At 36.6% G+C, this 15721-nt stretch overlaps 1 protein-coding gene across 2 annotated transcripts; it reads left to right on the top strand.

Moving 5' to 3' along the window:
• The first annotated feature begins 1115 nt into the window (after window positions 1-1115).
• trappc13 (trafficking protein particle complex subunit 13) lies at window positions 1116-15293 on the top strand. Of its 2 annotated transcripts, XM_042509781.2 has the most exons (13): window positions 1116-1281; window positions 2787-2855; window positions 6786-6885; window positions 6985-7069; window positions 7170-7297; window positions 7403-7475; window positions 9557-9601; window positions 10043-10060; window positions 12461-12594; window positions 12684-12882; window positions 12976-13076; window positions 14570-14717; window positions 14994-15293. In XM_042509781.2, exons 1-13 carry the CDS (start codon window positions 1236-1238, stop codon window positions 15099-15101), a joined length of 1254 nt encoding a protein of 417 aa, XP_042365715.1. In that variant the 5' UTR covers window positions 1116-1235; the 3' UTR covers window positions 15102-15293. The 2 variants fall into 2 exon arrangements, with proteins under 2 accessions (XP_042365715.1, XP_042365716.1); XM_042509782.2 differs by lacking the exon at window positions 10043-10060 and having other exon boundaries at window positions 1117-1281.
• Window positions 15294-15721: the final 428 nt, after the last annotated feature.

Here is a 15721-nt window from a genome sequence, read left to right as displayed (position 1 = left end):
CAGAGATCAGCCTAGAGCAGCAGTACCTCTCTTTAGGATGATGTACCATGTAGATTAGATTCATATAGGCTGTGTGTAAAGCAACACATGCAGTGATAACTTCAATTCCAGCAATAATAAGGACAGCAAGATAATATGCATTGAACATTTTAGTTTTTTTTGTCACACATTGGGACAGTCTGAATAATGTTTTCAAGATACCTGCACTATTTACAGTCTGACAGGCTGTCATGTTCTCATGAATATTACAAATGTTAATAGAAATAATGAAGAATCTGTCTTTGACAATGCTGACAAACTCACTTTCTATTTTCAATCAGTCAAACAATAAATAAACAAATCAGTAAATAGATGGCTTAACCCTTTAACAAGCATTTTAACCATGTGGTTGGCATTTTTTGTGATCAGTTTCTAAAAATTTAGCAAAACTCAATTTCATTTTATATAGATGTTTCTGTGCAATGAATTTTAGTATTTTGACTATACTGTAATCTGTTCTGTTCTATTTTCATTGTATTAAATTAACTTTGTTATCTACCATACATTTAAAACAGATTTTTATTTTTTTTGTCTCAATTCTTATTTGTTTATTTTTTGTATTTATTTTTAGTTTGTTTATTTTATGAAATTACTTTCATTTTCAGATTTTTATTATATAACATTAACTTTTTTACCATATATTTTATACTGATATTTTCTTTTTACTTGATTCTTAATTTTTATTTGTATCTCTTAATTTTGTTTATTTATTTTTATATGTTTATTGTATGAAGTTACTTTTATTTTCAGATTTCTATCAAATAACATTGACGTTTGCATATTTTAAAATGCATTATACAAGGATTTTTTTTATAATAAATTGGTGCATTTTGTTAACGATGAGCTATGATCTATAAGGGTATATAATTTTTTGAAAATGCATTTCTTAATGTGACCGTTAATGGGTTAAACACACCTGGTGTAGAATTCTCTTAACAAAGAGAGAGATTTGGGGGGGAAAAAAAGAAAAGAAAAAGAAAAAAAGAACAGAAAATGGCAATTGTTTGTTGTTGCAGTACCTCTTCCAGACTGTAAGAGGAAGCATTAAATCTTAACAGCGTCCCATATTAAAAGACAAAGAAGAAGAAGAAGAAGCACTTCCCGTCAGGTCAAAGTTCACTAGCTAGCCTGTCACACAACAAACCGGCTAGCATAGGAGCTAGCTTCACCCCGATAAGATATTTTAGTTTGTCAAAATGGACGTAAACCAAGCGAAACAGGAACACCTACTCGCATTAAAAGGTATTTATTGTCCCCACAGCAGCACAAACAGTGTTTGTTTGACGTTATTTTCGGTGAAAAGCGCGTTAAACGTTTCAGTGCGCTGGGTTGTTGTCCCTTGTTGATGCTAACAGCGCTAGCTGATAATAATAAACTTTAAGGTTTGAGTATGCGAGCAAAGAGTGTTTGTGACAGTTGTGGCTTCATAGAATGATTTTCTTGTTGTTAATGGACTTCAAAGCCTAAATTAAAGGACACTGTGTAACAAGAATAACTGCCATGATAACAATTAGCTATCGCTGTTGTGTTGTTAGCTTATTTAGTTAAGAAAAGCAACGTCAGTTTCCTGATGAGTGAATTACGCCCTGAAAAATTAACTGGCTTTGTTGACTTTGAGTTTTTATGCCAATATTTATCTGTAATCTCTTCTTTTTTCTATGTTTAAGTACGTGGAGAGCCACTGACTATGGAATAATGCTACTTGGCTGATAAACTTGATTATCTTTTTGATAACTTTGTGCCCAGTAAACGTTGTTCATATGACTTCAATTTAAGATTAAGTAAATACTGAGCCTAAACACAATGTTGACAATATGGATCTAGTGCCTAAACGTGTCGTTTTTTTGTTGTTGTAAGTTGACTGCTGCTAAAATTGCCCTGTTTGACCATAAATGTAAGGTATAAGAAGTACCCAGATTCTTTACTTTTGTGAAAGTCATAATTATAATATCATATCCAAAAAAATACTCATTCACAAATAAAACCGTACAATTCAAAATGTTACCTTAATAAGAGTACAAATATACTATCTGAAAAATGTACTCAAAATGTTCAATCATAAGAAAAACTCATTTTGGCAGAATGGTTTATTTCAAAGTACTATATTGATATTCACTATTATAACATCCCGTTTCATTGTTGACAAAAACATGTTAAAACATTTTAATGTTGTAATTTTTAACTGTGGAGCCAATTTTATGTACTATTATACACTGCATTATATCATATGAACCTAAATGACCTACTTTTCCAATTTGGGTTTCATTTTGGGCTAATTCTGCAGGCATCATTGTAAAAGTTTTGCTGAATTCTAACCAAATTGTTTTTGTTTGTCTGTTTCTGTCTTATGGATTGTTGTAGCTATATTTGCTTTTTCTTTATTGTTACTGTTTATTTTCATATGATTCTGCACTTTGGACTACATCTGAGAATGAAATGTGTTACATAAGTAAAGCTTATATTTATTATTATTATTATTATTATGTTTTTTATTTTTAACAGAAACTTCAGTAGTAGTAACTATAAATGTCTACAGTAGATTTTGACCTGTTGTAGTCTTATGTTGGATTGAAAACCTGCATGCTCTCTCTGGGCATGACAGGACAATTGCTAACAAATACTGAAATTATTGGCATTGGGATATGCTCAACTGAGTGGTACAGATTACTTTGAAAACACAGAAATATCACTATAATACCTAACTACTTGTGGGCCTAGTCACTAACATATGTTGCTTTACTTTGCAGTCATGCGGTTAACAAAACCGACACTCTTCACAAACTTGCCAGTGACATGTGAAGATCGAGATCTGCCAGGTAAGCCTGTTTAGCGTCTTAAAATCAATTTTATTCTTTGTTTAATAGAGCTATGGCAGAAGAGATGTTTTAGACCAAAATTATGTTTCTTGCCACTACAACAGAAGGTATGATACCCGTGTAAGATAAGATGAAGAGCATTTTGACATTGTCAACGAATCAGCTTCAGTTAATTATCAGTCATTATGCTATTTTTGATTAAATGCAGCAGTAGCAGCCAGCACATGTGATGTGAGACTTTGAAAAATACTCATTAAGCAACTTAAAAATTGAACCAAAATATTTTCATAGTTTGGTTACATAGGCTCATCTGGTGAATAGTCATTTTTATGTTCATTATGAGATCAAGTAACTGGCATGTCTTGGCACTGTGGGAGGAAATCGGAGCACATATTGGAAACCTAAGCAGACATGTTTAGAGTAAGCAATCTCTACAATCTGCAATCTCAACCCTGGAGCATTTTGCTGTGAGTCAACAGTGCTAACAGCTGAACCACTTTGTTAATAATATCACTTTTATCCTCTTAGTGTCCTTTATCATGTTGAATAGGGCTCGGGAGAAAAAGAAAACATGAACGTTTGTATAACAGTCGACCGTCTGTAGTGTCATTTTGCCGTTTGTTTTTGTGCTCTTGTCTTTGTTCTGTCGAGTGCAGAGAGTCAGTCAAAGTCTTAGTATGACAGCAACAAGAAATCTATTTTGGTATCTTTCAGACAAGCGACTGTGAGTTCTTACAAGCACATACAACAACAAAACCCCCGCCAAACTTCCCAGGCTTTTCACTCACGTTCTGTTCCAGTGAATTCAATCCATGACTGAGATAGAGACATTAACAGACTTCATAAAATAGCTTCACAACACCAATGTTAACTCATAATATGAATGTTTCAATTTGAGAAGTTTATATCACCATTTCATAATAATGTGCACAAAGGGAAGCAACGTAAGGACTAAGATTGCCAGGCTTAAGTTGATGTCTAGCTTCCAGTTTTTGCTTCTGCTTTTTTCTGCTCCCAAAATGTAACTTTCAGCCAACAGCTAACGCTTGCTGTGGCTGCATTATTCATGTTTTTAATTGAATCATATCATAATGAAGTATACGTGATAAATTATCAGTGATGTTGATGAGACACAAAATATTGTAGTATTATACCATAATACTATACAAAAGATTTTTTCCCAGCACCCCTAATAAATCATAATTGTTTTTAACTGACACAAGGGAAAAAAGAGCACACTCCCAACCGTAACTGAAAAACTCTTCCAGGTGCACGACACAAAAAGCGACATAACTGACTGTCAGCGCGAAGTAATGTCCTTTTTAGATGTCTTTAATTCTGGGCCTGTGGCAGCCACACAACAAATGTGTTTCAACCAGAAGTCTTCATGAGTGTCATCAAACGAATACTGATGAAGACTACTGGTCCTAAATTGTTTTTGTAACTGACCCCTGGTCTCGCTTCATTTTGCAAAAGTGGCCTCTGGTCAAAGCTAGTTGAGTATGGATGAATGAACTTCATTGTCATTACTCACACAGTCTGATGAAATTTAGTAAAGCTTCACTTGTCATAAGTTAAAAATCATAAAGCTTAAAAAGAATCCCTGCCTTAGAGTGTTAGATAAGGAAAGATGGAAGAAACCTCAGGAAGAACAGAAGAGGAGTGATTTCTTCTCCTGGACACAGAGACATGCAGTAGATGTCGTGTGTACAGAACAGAGCGACATTATAAAATCACATTATGGACAATGAGGATGACAAAATTATAGACAGATGGTGAACATGTGTGAAGAATGGAGCCATGAGGATATTGTGCAACCTCAGGTGTTGCCAAATAGATAGAGGCTGAACCTCATGACCTCGCCTCCATCATGTAAACCATCTGTATTATAGCCTTCCAGTCTCAGCTCCCTCTCCCACATTTAGATGGCAGGCCTGCTGAGCGTTTCAGTGTTTGTTTCCTCCTCTTGTGGAGCACAGCACAGCACAGAGAAATGTATTTGCTGCTGGTAACTGAACTCCTCACAAAACATAAATCACTGTGACACTTCCAGGTAGGATCGCTATTTATACAAGAGTAGCAACGACTTATCTTAAAGCACACAAAAATGAATTAGCTGAATGTGACGGAAACATAAAACCAGTTCTATTTCTGCTATCATGTGGCACCTTTAACTCTGGAGCTGACTGATGACTTATGTAATGTAATGTAATTTTATTCAGACAGGGACAGTGCACAATAAAACATTAACTTTATATAAAACAAGGAGAAAGAATAGCTATTTTCCATCCATAGTCCCTGGGCAGGTAGGTGAAACAAATAAATCAATGACAGAATCTGATGTAAATAGAGTACAAAACATCAGGTCATAAAATTTTACTAACATTGTCATCCCTACACCCCAACCCAACTAATCATGATAAATGATACATTTTTGCAAAATTGCAGCAATAAAATTATCAGGGCACAGTCATTCCCACATCCTTAAACCAGTTTGCCTCCTCCCACCCCCAACATTCACAAGCATGTGCAGAATATCTATATAGTGTAATAAAAACTATTATTATTATTGCTGTGAATAATAGAGGTAGATGTATGAATAGGAGTCAGAATTGTAGTAATAGTAGTATTAGTGAGTTGATCACAGCGTGAGATATATGTGACCCACGTGTTTGACAGAAATTTGAGCCCTGTAAAAACCCCTTTGGTTCAGATGGCTTTGAAACCGGATCTTCAAAGCTCCTGATTTTCTGTGTGTGATCCTCCCGGGGTGCACAGAATACTTTAACACTCATATCAAATGCTACTGCGTCTAAACTGAGTCTACATCTCATATATCTATACATACAGACATGGGTTAGCACTGACTGTGATTTTGGCAGTTAATGGAAATAAAGTGAAGTTGAAGTGTAGTTAGCACCGCACTACTGTAATGGGACAGCAGCTGTGTCTCATATTGTAACCAGCTTCTAAGATCTTAAAGCTGAAGTGTGAACCCTTCATCTATTTCCTCGTGTAGTGAGAGTAATTATAGAAACGCTGTAGATGTGTTTTTTATTTTAATCCTTTGTTTTGTTTTGTTTTTATCTGGAGCATCCACACCAGAAACTTTTCTTGGATGCTTTTTAGCATTTTCCGCCACACTCCTAAATGCTCCTCTGTCGCTAAGGTCTCTCCCTCCTTCCTTGTTTTTCTTTTTTCTTGAGTACTGTCGGCTTAGGTGTCTACTACATAGCATATGGGGAAAAAAAAACAAAACAAAAAAACAGCAGAAAAAAGAAACAGATTGAATGTAAAATAAATAAATCTTTCCCTCCTTAAGCTCTGGATGATTGACATAAAAAACACATCACTTTCGGTGCACCTGGGCAGGAAAGTCTCCACAGATGCAAAACTCTGTTATGCTAAGAAATACAGAACGATTTTCCTTAATCAGCATTGTGTGAGCTCGTTTGGCAAAGACTTAAATGAAACGGATGTTAATTTTTATGTTGAATTCCCGCAGTTTAGCTGTAAGGTTGCATGTTGGAAGCAGCAGTTCAAGCTCGGTCAGCACAAGAGCTGCCGGTCGACCGCTGCCTCGATCAGTTAATTTGTGCTATTTGTGTGACTTTGGTGGATCCAAACTAACCCTTTTAAATACCAAAGTGACAAATTAGAACATGCTGACTGATTGAGGCAGCGGTAGAAAAGAAACTCCTGTGTTCATTGATGTTAAATTACTATTTTTGTGTCTGGCTTTGAAAAGAGTGATGTAACAGCTGCGATCCCTCATCGTCTGATGCCGAAGTTAAACAGTGAAAATAGGTGACTAATGTTTGTTTTGCTGTCGATACAGGTTCTTCTTGGCCCAAAGATATTTGCTGCAACATTGCAACACAAATTTTGTACACATATATTACACATAGTTTTGTGTTTTTGTCTATATAGGGGATTTGTTTGGACAGCTCATGAGGGAGGACCCGTCCACCATCAAAGGAGCAGAGGCTTTAATGCTGGGAGAGATGCTCACATTACCACAGAACTTTGGGTAAGAAATCAGCTGTCAGAAAATAAAACAACCATACTTTTTTTGTGTAGTAAATCTTTGTTTTCAGGTATAAAGATTTGACTTTTCCATGTCTCTCAGAAATATTTTCCTTGGTGAGACCTTCTCCAGTTACATAAGTGTGCACAATGACAGCAATCAAGTTGTGAAGGACATTCTAGTCAAGGTACTATAAAAATAGAAAAATAACTGTCCAACATTTATTACACACTTTACACTCTTGTATCACCTACAGCTGTGCTGCTGTGTGATGTGTTCGTCTGCAGGCCGATCTACAGACCAGCTCACAGAGGCTCAACCTGTCAGCGTCAAACTCCGCAGTCTCAGAGCTCAAACCTGAATGCTGCATCGATGATGTTATCCACCATGAAGTCAAAGAAATTGGAACGCACATGTGAGTGTTTTCCCCCCAGTATTTACACTCCCTTCACTTCATTCTTGTAAGAGCAATTTCATTTGTTTTGGTGCTAAAAATCTCTTTCGTCTCCTCTATATCCAGCTTAGTTTGTGCAGTCAGTTACACCACTCAGTACGGAGAGAAGCTCTATTTTCGGAAGTTCTTCAAGTTCCAGGTAAGTGATTTTAAAGTGCAGGGCTCAACACTAACTACGAAAGTATGACATACATTAAAAAAAAAAAAGAGGCTAAACTTCATTGTCCTCAGAGACTTTAAGTGGGTTTGAGATCAATTTACAGTATAATTTTATTCACAGCCTTTTGATCAAATATCAAATCATTTGTTGTCACTAATAAAGACTAGTCACATATGAGGTGGCTAATTGTTTTTATAAAGATTAAACATGTAAAACATCAGCATGTTTTTTTAGTTTAAAATATACCTGAATGGTTGCTTAGAGGTTGATAGGCACCAGATATCATAATAATAATGATGAAAAGAACTACTTACATACAGTAACATACTAAGTTTGGACATTCTTCTATGAAGTGTTACTGTAACTTCAGCTAAAAAGTTGATAGAGCACATGTTAACCAAATGTAGATGGCTGAGATTTAACATTTTAAAAAGCTGTTTAACTCTAAATTAAACAGAACATCATGCTTGAGTATCAACACTGTGCAGTCCCTCCAGGATTTTGTGGGCTGTGTTGGTGATTACTGCGGCCGAAATCCTGGTTTCATGGCAGTTTTTCGAAAATATTACAATGCATGTTGCACTTCTTTTAGGTGATTTAAAAAAAAAAATGTTTTATGAAATGTGGTGGCAAGTTAAAAATTGCAAAAATAGCTGTGACGCTGTCTCTGGTTTCAGGCGTTCAGCATTAATGTACAGTGTTTGTGATGGAAGGGATTGGGGCAATAACAGCTGGGTGCAGATGATCAGCTGTTGATGCCGTTAGATGCAGTACATCCATAAATACAGTGCCATCAACAGCAAACAATATAATGTTTACCATGTCAGCTTCTCAAATACTGAATTCAGGTTTTCTAGCATCATATATCTCCTGCATGCCCGATCCTGCCTATAGCCTGTCAGTCACACCAGATCAGATCTGTCCTTTATTTAAAGATCCAGCATATCATGTATGGATGTATTGGGCTCCTCATTTGTCAGAACATAATACGTGGTGTTGAAAAGTTTTATAAGGATCTCTCAGTTGGCAGCATTAATCTCACAAATGCCGGTACATCAGCCTGTCAGTGGCTGTGCCAGCTATTGCATCCTCCTCTTATTAACACCTGTTATCCCTATTTATTTATGGTAAAAGATAATATTAATAATAATAATAATAATAATGACTTTATTTAAATAGCACTTTTACAAACAGAGCTTACAAAGTGCTTTGATAAACAAGGCAAACTAGAAGGTTTCTTGCAGAGGCAACATAACTATAAGAGCCAGAGGATACTGCTGAACTGAGGCCAGACAAGATTTAAAGTAGAATTAAACAAGACAGAAAAAATCACAAAATAAAAATAACAATAACAACCTATGCCAACTAGAGTCAATACAAAATAGCACTAAACAGAAATATTAGCACTAATAATAGAATTAAAACATGATCAACACAGAATAAAAGAATAAATTAAAAGACAAACTAAAAAAGATTAATTAAAATTGACAACATCACATAAAAGCTAGTCTATAAAACTGGATTTTAAGAAGTGATTTAAAGAAGTCACTGATTCTGCCAGCCTTATCTCCTCAGGGAGGTCGTTCCAAAGCCGAGGGGCCCTGATGGCAAAAAGAGGGCCACCTTTAGATTTAAGCCTTGACTTTTGAAAGGGCCCCACCTGAGGATCTAAAGCTGCAGACTGGCTCATATGGGGGTCGGCAATCTGGTAACTGTTATTGTGGAGCTCTGCAGCGTTCTCATTAGATGACAGCGGTGAACTCCTGTGTGACTCTGAAGGAGACCTGAGAAATGTCACAGATCCACAACAGAGCAATCAGCATCTCAGCTGTGGATTTGGTGTGTTTCACTCTTGGGCTCTCAGTTTGCACATTCATCGTAACCCGCTTCCCTTCTTTCCTGTTACAACATTTTCCCTACAACCTGTATTAGCTCTCAGATTTCAATTTCTTCCTTTTCTGAGAGGAAGAGTTGCGGTCTGAGTAGTCATTTTATTTTGCGGAATGGAGATACAGTGTGAGAAAACGCCGGCGTTCAGTTTGCAATCTATTTTCAATCAGGTTTTGAAGCCACTGGATGTCAAGACAAAGTTCTACAATGCAGAGGTAAGTTCATCTACCCGCATGAAATCAATATAAAGTGTCAACAGCCAGTCTCTGTGCACTCGAATCTCTCACCACGTCCTGCAAATAGAAGAACTGTATTGTATGACATGCAAGTTCCTACCGTAGCATAAACAAAATGCTTCATATCATATTTCATTTCATAGTTAGGAACATTTCCATGTGCTAATAGGGGCAGTTAGTATAAAAAACGTCTCCAGGAAAACCCTTTGACCTCCAGAAACTTTTAACAAAAACAAACCAACAACACTGTTTTAAGAGCTGGAGATGAAGTGTTTTCCTCCGAGGCAACAAGCTTTTTCCTTTTTCATTTTCATACCAGTAGCTTTTTTATATTAGCGGTATGCAAATATTCATTATCATCATCTTTGGCATGTAACTTCATTTGTTTATTATTGTCTTGTATTTTATTTTCTCCATTAGAGTGACCTCAGTTCTGTGGTAATTGTTCCTTCTGTTCTCATCGCTGAACATTAGCTTCTCTTTAATCCCTTTTTTGGTGCAGCAAACTTTGTCTTTCTGGGGCCAATAGAAAGGTGCAAAGTAAAAGAATGGAAAGCAGTATAGGATAATAAAACGCCTGCTAAAGATAAACAAGTGGCTACATTAATTTAACACCCTGACGTGAACTTTCCATTATTTTTCTGTTGCCCTTTCTTTGGACGCTCATGCTTTCTTGCAAACTCATCCTATACAGGGCTTTGACTTTTGAATTGAAGTTTGCGGTGTTAAATTGTGGCGGGTGGGGAGTGCATTGATTATACGGTTTATCGTCATGGGGGATTTATAAGAATGCATTATGATTTTACATTTTCTATTGGTAAAGATGGAACATTTTCAACATGAATAATGAGGCTTTTTAATTTTTAATTCTTTATTGCTGGGTTGAAGGTGCGATGCAGCAGTGACTATGAAACCCAAATTACCCTCTTTTTCCAATCATTTACCAGTGGGTTGTAATTGTTACGGAGTTAATGAAATATATTTGATTAGATGTAATATAATGTGAGGTGTCAGATGGAATGGCTTTGCATGGACCAGAGATGCTCAGCTCTGTGATTTAACATTAACCTCATTCAGAATGGTTCATGGTATGTTACGAATTGCAAGGCATGAACTAATCTCTCCTTCTCTCTCATTGTATCTTACTGTACAGAAGAGGTTGCACTGAAAGTTTGAAAGTTTGATTTGTGAAGACCGCTGAGTGTTACTTTTCCAAAACATCAACTATCAAACATCAACAGCATGTCAAAGCATGTAAGGTGCCAAAACCACTTATCTTTCAGACAGCCGTAATTAGATATTTTTTTAAATGGAAAAAGCCATATAATGGTCTAATTGTATCATTATTGTGCTGTACAATTAAGTTGCTTTACTTTTTAATATCAGTGACTTTTTCATATCAGTAACTGCATTTATTACTGATAAACACATTGTCCATATGGCCATTAGCAGTTGTAATGTTATCAGTAATAAATGTAGTGAAATTGAAATATTGGTATTATTTTATATTAAAGTACACAAATTTAGTTTAGTCTCACACAATTAAAAACTGCATAAAGGATATATATATATATATATCTGCTTTGCCGTGGTCACATTGGCATTTACATACATTTAGATATATTAGTCATATTTTTGAAAAAGCAATTGAATAAGTAATTTGTAAATCTGTTCCACAACGAACAAGCTCAGAGCAGAACAGTAATTCAGCTCCTGTTAAAGTCTCTGATGCAGCTGACATGGCTGCTGGATATAATCTGATTGGTTAAAAACACAAAACTAGTTGATGTTTGAGAGACAGCTTTGAATGACTTGTCGTTTGGTAAAAATCCGTCACTGTTCAACCTCTCCTGTACACTCTGCTGATCAGCACCTGCACTAACAGTGTCCTCAAAGGTGCACTGAGCAAACAAAATAGACTTCACTTTATGTGATTAATATACGTTTAATGTTTGTCCTCTGAGTCTGGTTGATAAATGTCATTTATTACATGACTCTCACATCACCTAAGAGTAGCTCAAAGGGGAGGCTCACATTTTTCTCAAGTCTGTGTCAAAGCATTACTCACATGCTCATATGAACATTAAAAGAGTTACAGCTGTTTTTGGTCTTTCGTCCCAGTCATACCAGCCTTAAAAAAATCCAGTGGAACGTGATGGGGGCCGAAAGCCACAGTCCTTTTTTGTATAAAAGCACAGTTGAAAATTGAGAAAAGGCTTCAGCAGTCTGAGTTGGTCTAATCAAGTGGGTATTTTCCAAAGTTGCAAAATTTCCCCTTTTTGATTTCCCAGACATGTTTTTTTCCCCTGATCCTCTGCGACAAGGATAACAAAATGAGCCAATTCCAATGCAATCATTTTAGAGGATGTCTGAGGTTTTTTTTTCTAATACAATATACTGAAACATCATTTGCATTGATTAAATGTCTAAATAACTTATATTGGAGAGGAGGCAGACATCTCTGCTGATATCTCCAACACTGCCACTTACACCAAAACAATCTAGACTGGTAAATAACAGGTAAGAGGAAAAATATATATTTTTGATTTTTGGGTGAGCTGACCCTTTAAAACTAGTTAGGAAAGTATTCCCTCACATCCAATATGTACAGGAGGAAAATTACAACAACTTGAAATGCTCATATGGTCATGTGAATAAGACTGACTTGAAAAAGTTCGAACCAATCCTTGAAGGCAGTAGGATTTTACACCAGCCTAACCCTCCTTAATTCCTAAAGATAAAGTTGATGTGTTGCTCAGTTGGCCTTGGAGATGATGTCATTGTGCTTAATTGTGAATATCAAATATTAGTTAGTGACTCTTGGCTTCTCTGCTCCAGACAGATGAAGTGTTCCTGGAGGCTCAGATCCAGAACATCACCACCTCACCAATGTTCATGGAGAAGGTCTCTCTAGAGCCCTCCATGATGTACAATGTCACAGAGCTCAACACGGTCGCCAGTGGAGAGGACGGGTACAAACACTTTAGTTTACCTTTATATTCCTTCTTGTTGATGTATTTTATGTCAGCTTTTACACTCATTTGTCACTTTTTACTACCAGAGAGTCCACATTTGGGAAAATGTCCTACCTGCAGCCCATGGACACGCGGCAGTACCTGTACTGCCTGAAGCCAAAGCCAGAGTACGCAGAGAAGGCCGGCGTCATCAAGGGTGTGACGGTGATCGGCAAGCTGGACATCGTATGGAAAACCAATCTTGGGGAGAGGGGGAGGCTACAGACCAGTCAGCTGCAAAGAATGGTATTAGGATTCTTTTTATTCACATGTGAGATATCAAACCTTTTTTTTTTTGTTTTGTTTATTTTTGTTATGGTTTTTTCTTGTGTCCCCCAGGCTCCAGGGTATGGAGACATCAGGCTGTCTTTGGAGATGATTCCCGACACTGTTAATCTTGAAGAACCTTTTGACATTATCTGTAAAATCACCAACTGCAGGTAAAAATCTTCAGTCCAACAGATAACCTTTAGTAATATTCAATCATGAAAGGGATAGTTTGGACTTTTTGAAGTGGGGTTGTATGAGGTGCCTATTCTGTCTATTGTCAGTGTATTACATACAGTAGATGTCGGTCAGCACACGCCCAGTTTGGAAAAGAAGGCAGAAGTCTGCTATGGAAGCTAAGCTATCTACTGCCTCTGATGGGGATGAGCAGCAAAACCTATTTTAGCGACCTAAAAAAAAAAGTGCTAGGCCTTAAAATTAAGGCTTAGGCTCCGACTTAAAATTATGCCAGTCAAATCAGATTTTACTGTTCAAAACAAACATTTTAAGATTCTTTTTCTTGTCTTTTTCCATATCAAGTTATAACATTTGAACGGGCACAACGGGTTGTTTAGAAGGCATGACATTTGCATAATGTAGTTAACGAGCTAACTGTGCCAGCAATGGATCAGAGATGTGCAACAACATTTTTTTCAACATATATCATATCAATAGCTCGAGCCCTCCATGCTGCTGCTGGTGTATTTGCTGTACCAAAGAATAGTGTCAAGTCAAGAGTGCTGACTTGGCAGTAAAATCTGGGGACCAAAATGCACAGCACACTGACAATTAAAAATAATAAATAAATAAATGAATATGTTATGTTATATATATCTCATACGACTGAAGGGACAGATGTTCAGTTCTCCTACTTTCAAGGGGTTGCTCAAGTTCAAATGCATGTTAAATTTAGAATAGTTTATATTTAGATTATTTCCACAGCATTACCCTGCTGTCAGACAGTGATTTCCGATGGGGAACTGAAGCTGGTAGATTGCTCTCTTCAAAGCCAGACTCCATTGAAAAAATCAGTGATTTAACAACGCTGAACACAGGAGCTGCTGATTTACTGCTGCCTGGATCAGTTAATTAGTTTGTATTATTGTGTGACTTTGGTGTTTAAAATCATTAGTTTGGACTAACCAAAGTTACACAATAACTCAAAACAAACCAAAAAAAGAGGCAGTAGTAGACCAGCAGCTCCTGTGTTTAATGAGCCAGAATTCATGTTTTTCTCAATGGCGTCTCGTAGCTTTGAAAAGAGCATAGCTCGGGAATAAAGATTTAAAAGGGCTTCCCCGTTGAAAAAAGGATGTCTGATGGAATGTTAAAAGGGTGAAAATACTCTCAATAAAGCATACGCTTAAACTGATCATAATTGTTCTTAGGTGGGTCATTTTCAGGTAACTAAAATTAGTTTTGCCGCTGCCCTCGTCCACAGCAGGACATTTCTTAGTTTCCATGTCAGTGCTCCTTCCTGCTTCTTCAGATTAGGAGTGTGCCACACAACATCTTCTGTGTGTACAACGCTGACTATGGATGAGTACCTCATACAATCCCACATCAGAAGATCTGAGCTTTCCCGTTCACATATGAGTAAGTCATTGAATTACAAGCATGAGCCAACAGCACTAAGATCAGCTCGTCCGTGTCCTTTGTGTTGTAGTGAAAGAACTATGGACCTGGTGCTGGAGATGTGTAACACCAGGTCCATCCACTGGTGCGGTGTATCAGGGCGCCAGCTGGGGAAACTCAGTCCTGGAGCCTTCCTCTCTCTGCCCCTCATCCTCCTCTCATCCGTCCAGGGTCTGCAGGTAATTTGAGTTAGCTGGGGAGCTAATTTTCATCTGTAATCTAAAAAATACAGTACGAAGACACAGTATGTACAATAATTAAGACAAACAACATTAAGATAAAAAGGAACACAATATAGTTAAACATGTCCAAGTTAGGAATATACAACATAATTTAACAATATGAGTTGCTAAAATCCAAATAGCAGAGGTAGGATCCACACTTTTAGGAAAACTGCTAGTTGATATCATTGTACTGTTTTTTGCTTACTAACATTCCTCACCTCTTTGTTTCAGAGTATTTCTGGATTGAGACTCACAGATACATTTCTGAAGAGGACGTATGAATATGATGACATTGCACAAGTGTGTGTGGTGTGCCCGTATACGAGCAACGAGTGCTAGACGTTTTATGTAAAAGCTTTTTGCATTTTAGCTATGAATGGACCAACAGTGGAAGGCTGACATTTCACTCTTTTTGCAACCTGAGGGGATAATACTGTATTTTAAAATGAATTGTGAATAATATAAATCAGTTTCTTTGAAAATAATAATGTAAATGTCCATAAATGTTAATAAAATCTCTGTAATCTTTCATTACTTTTCAAAAACTTCTTTTGCAGCATCCATGATGGATTTTGTCTTCAAAAATGCTCCAGAGATAACAAGAATATTAGGTATTCTAGGATAAAATAGGATAAATATATATGTATAAAAGACAAAAATAAAAAACTTTAAAAGGAGGATAATAACCTACTTTTGTGGAACCATTGAACAGAGATGTATGGAATATTAGTATATGTAGAATGAGAAAAAATAATGATTATAAAATATTCAGCACCTTTGAAGTGGGATAATCAAGCATTTTTTAAAAAGATTAATGCAACTAGATCAACAAACATTATTTTCATGCAGCAATAAGGGGGACAATCCCTCATATCAGTGAAGTTGGATTTGGGAGTTTTTGTTTCAGTGTGTTAGATCTCTAAAATGTGATTGTGTCTGTTTCATGGGGACCCATTTTG

Source organism: Plectropomus leopardus, chromosome 20 (genome assembly GCF_026936395.1).
Source record: "Plectropomus leopardus strain MGB_pleo_1.0 chromosome 20, ASM2693639v1, whole genome shotgun sequence".
NCBI lineage: Eukaryota > Metazoa > Chordata > Actinopteri > Perciformes > Serranidae > Plectropomus > Plectropomus leopardus.
This window is presented reverse-complemented; position numbering and strand designations above follow the sequence as displayed.

Excerpts from the sequence above, each read along its gene's own strand:
- trappc13 (XM_042509781.2), top strand. The coding sequence starts at position 1,236 with ATGGACGTAAACCAAGCGAAACAGGAACACCTACTCGCATTAAAAG. Across the intron at positions 6,886-6,984 it reads ACATTACCACAGAACTTTGG|AAATATTTTCCTTGGTGAGA; the intron begins GTAAGAAATCAG and ends CATGTCTCTCAG. Across the intron at positions 7,298-7,402 it reads AAAGAAATTGGAACGCACAT|CTTAGTTTGTGCAGTCAGTT; the intron begins GTGAGTGTTTTC and ends CTCTATATCCAG.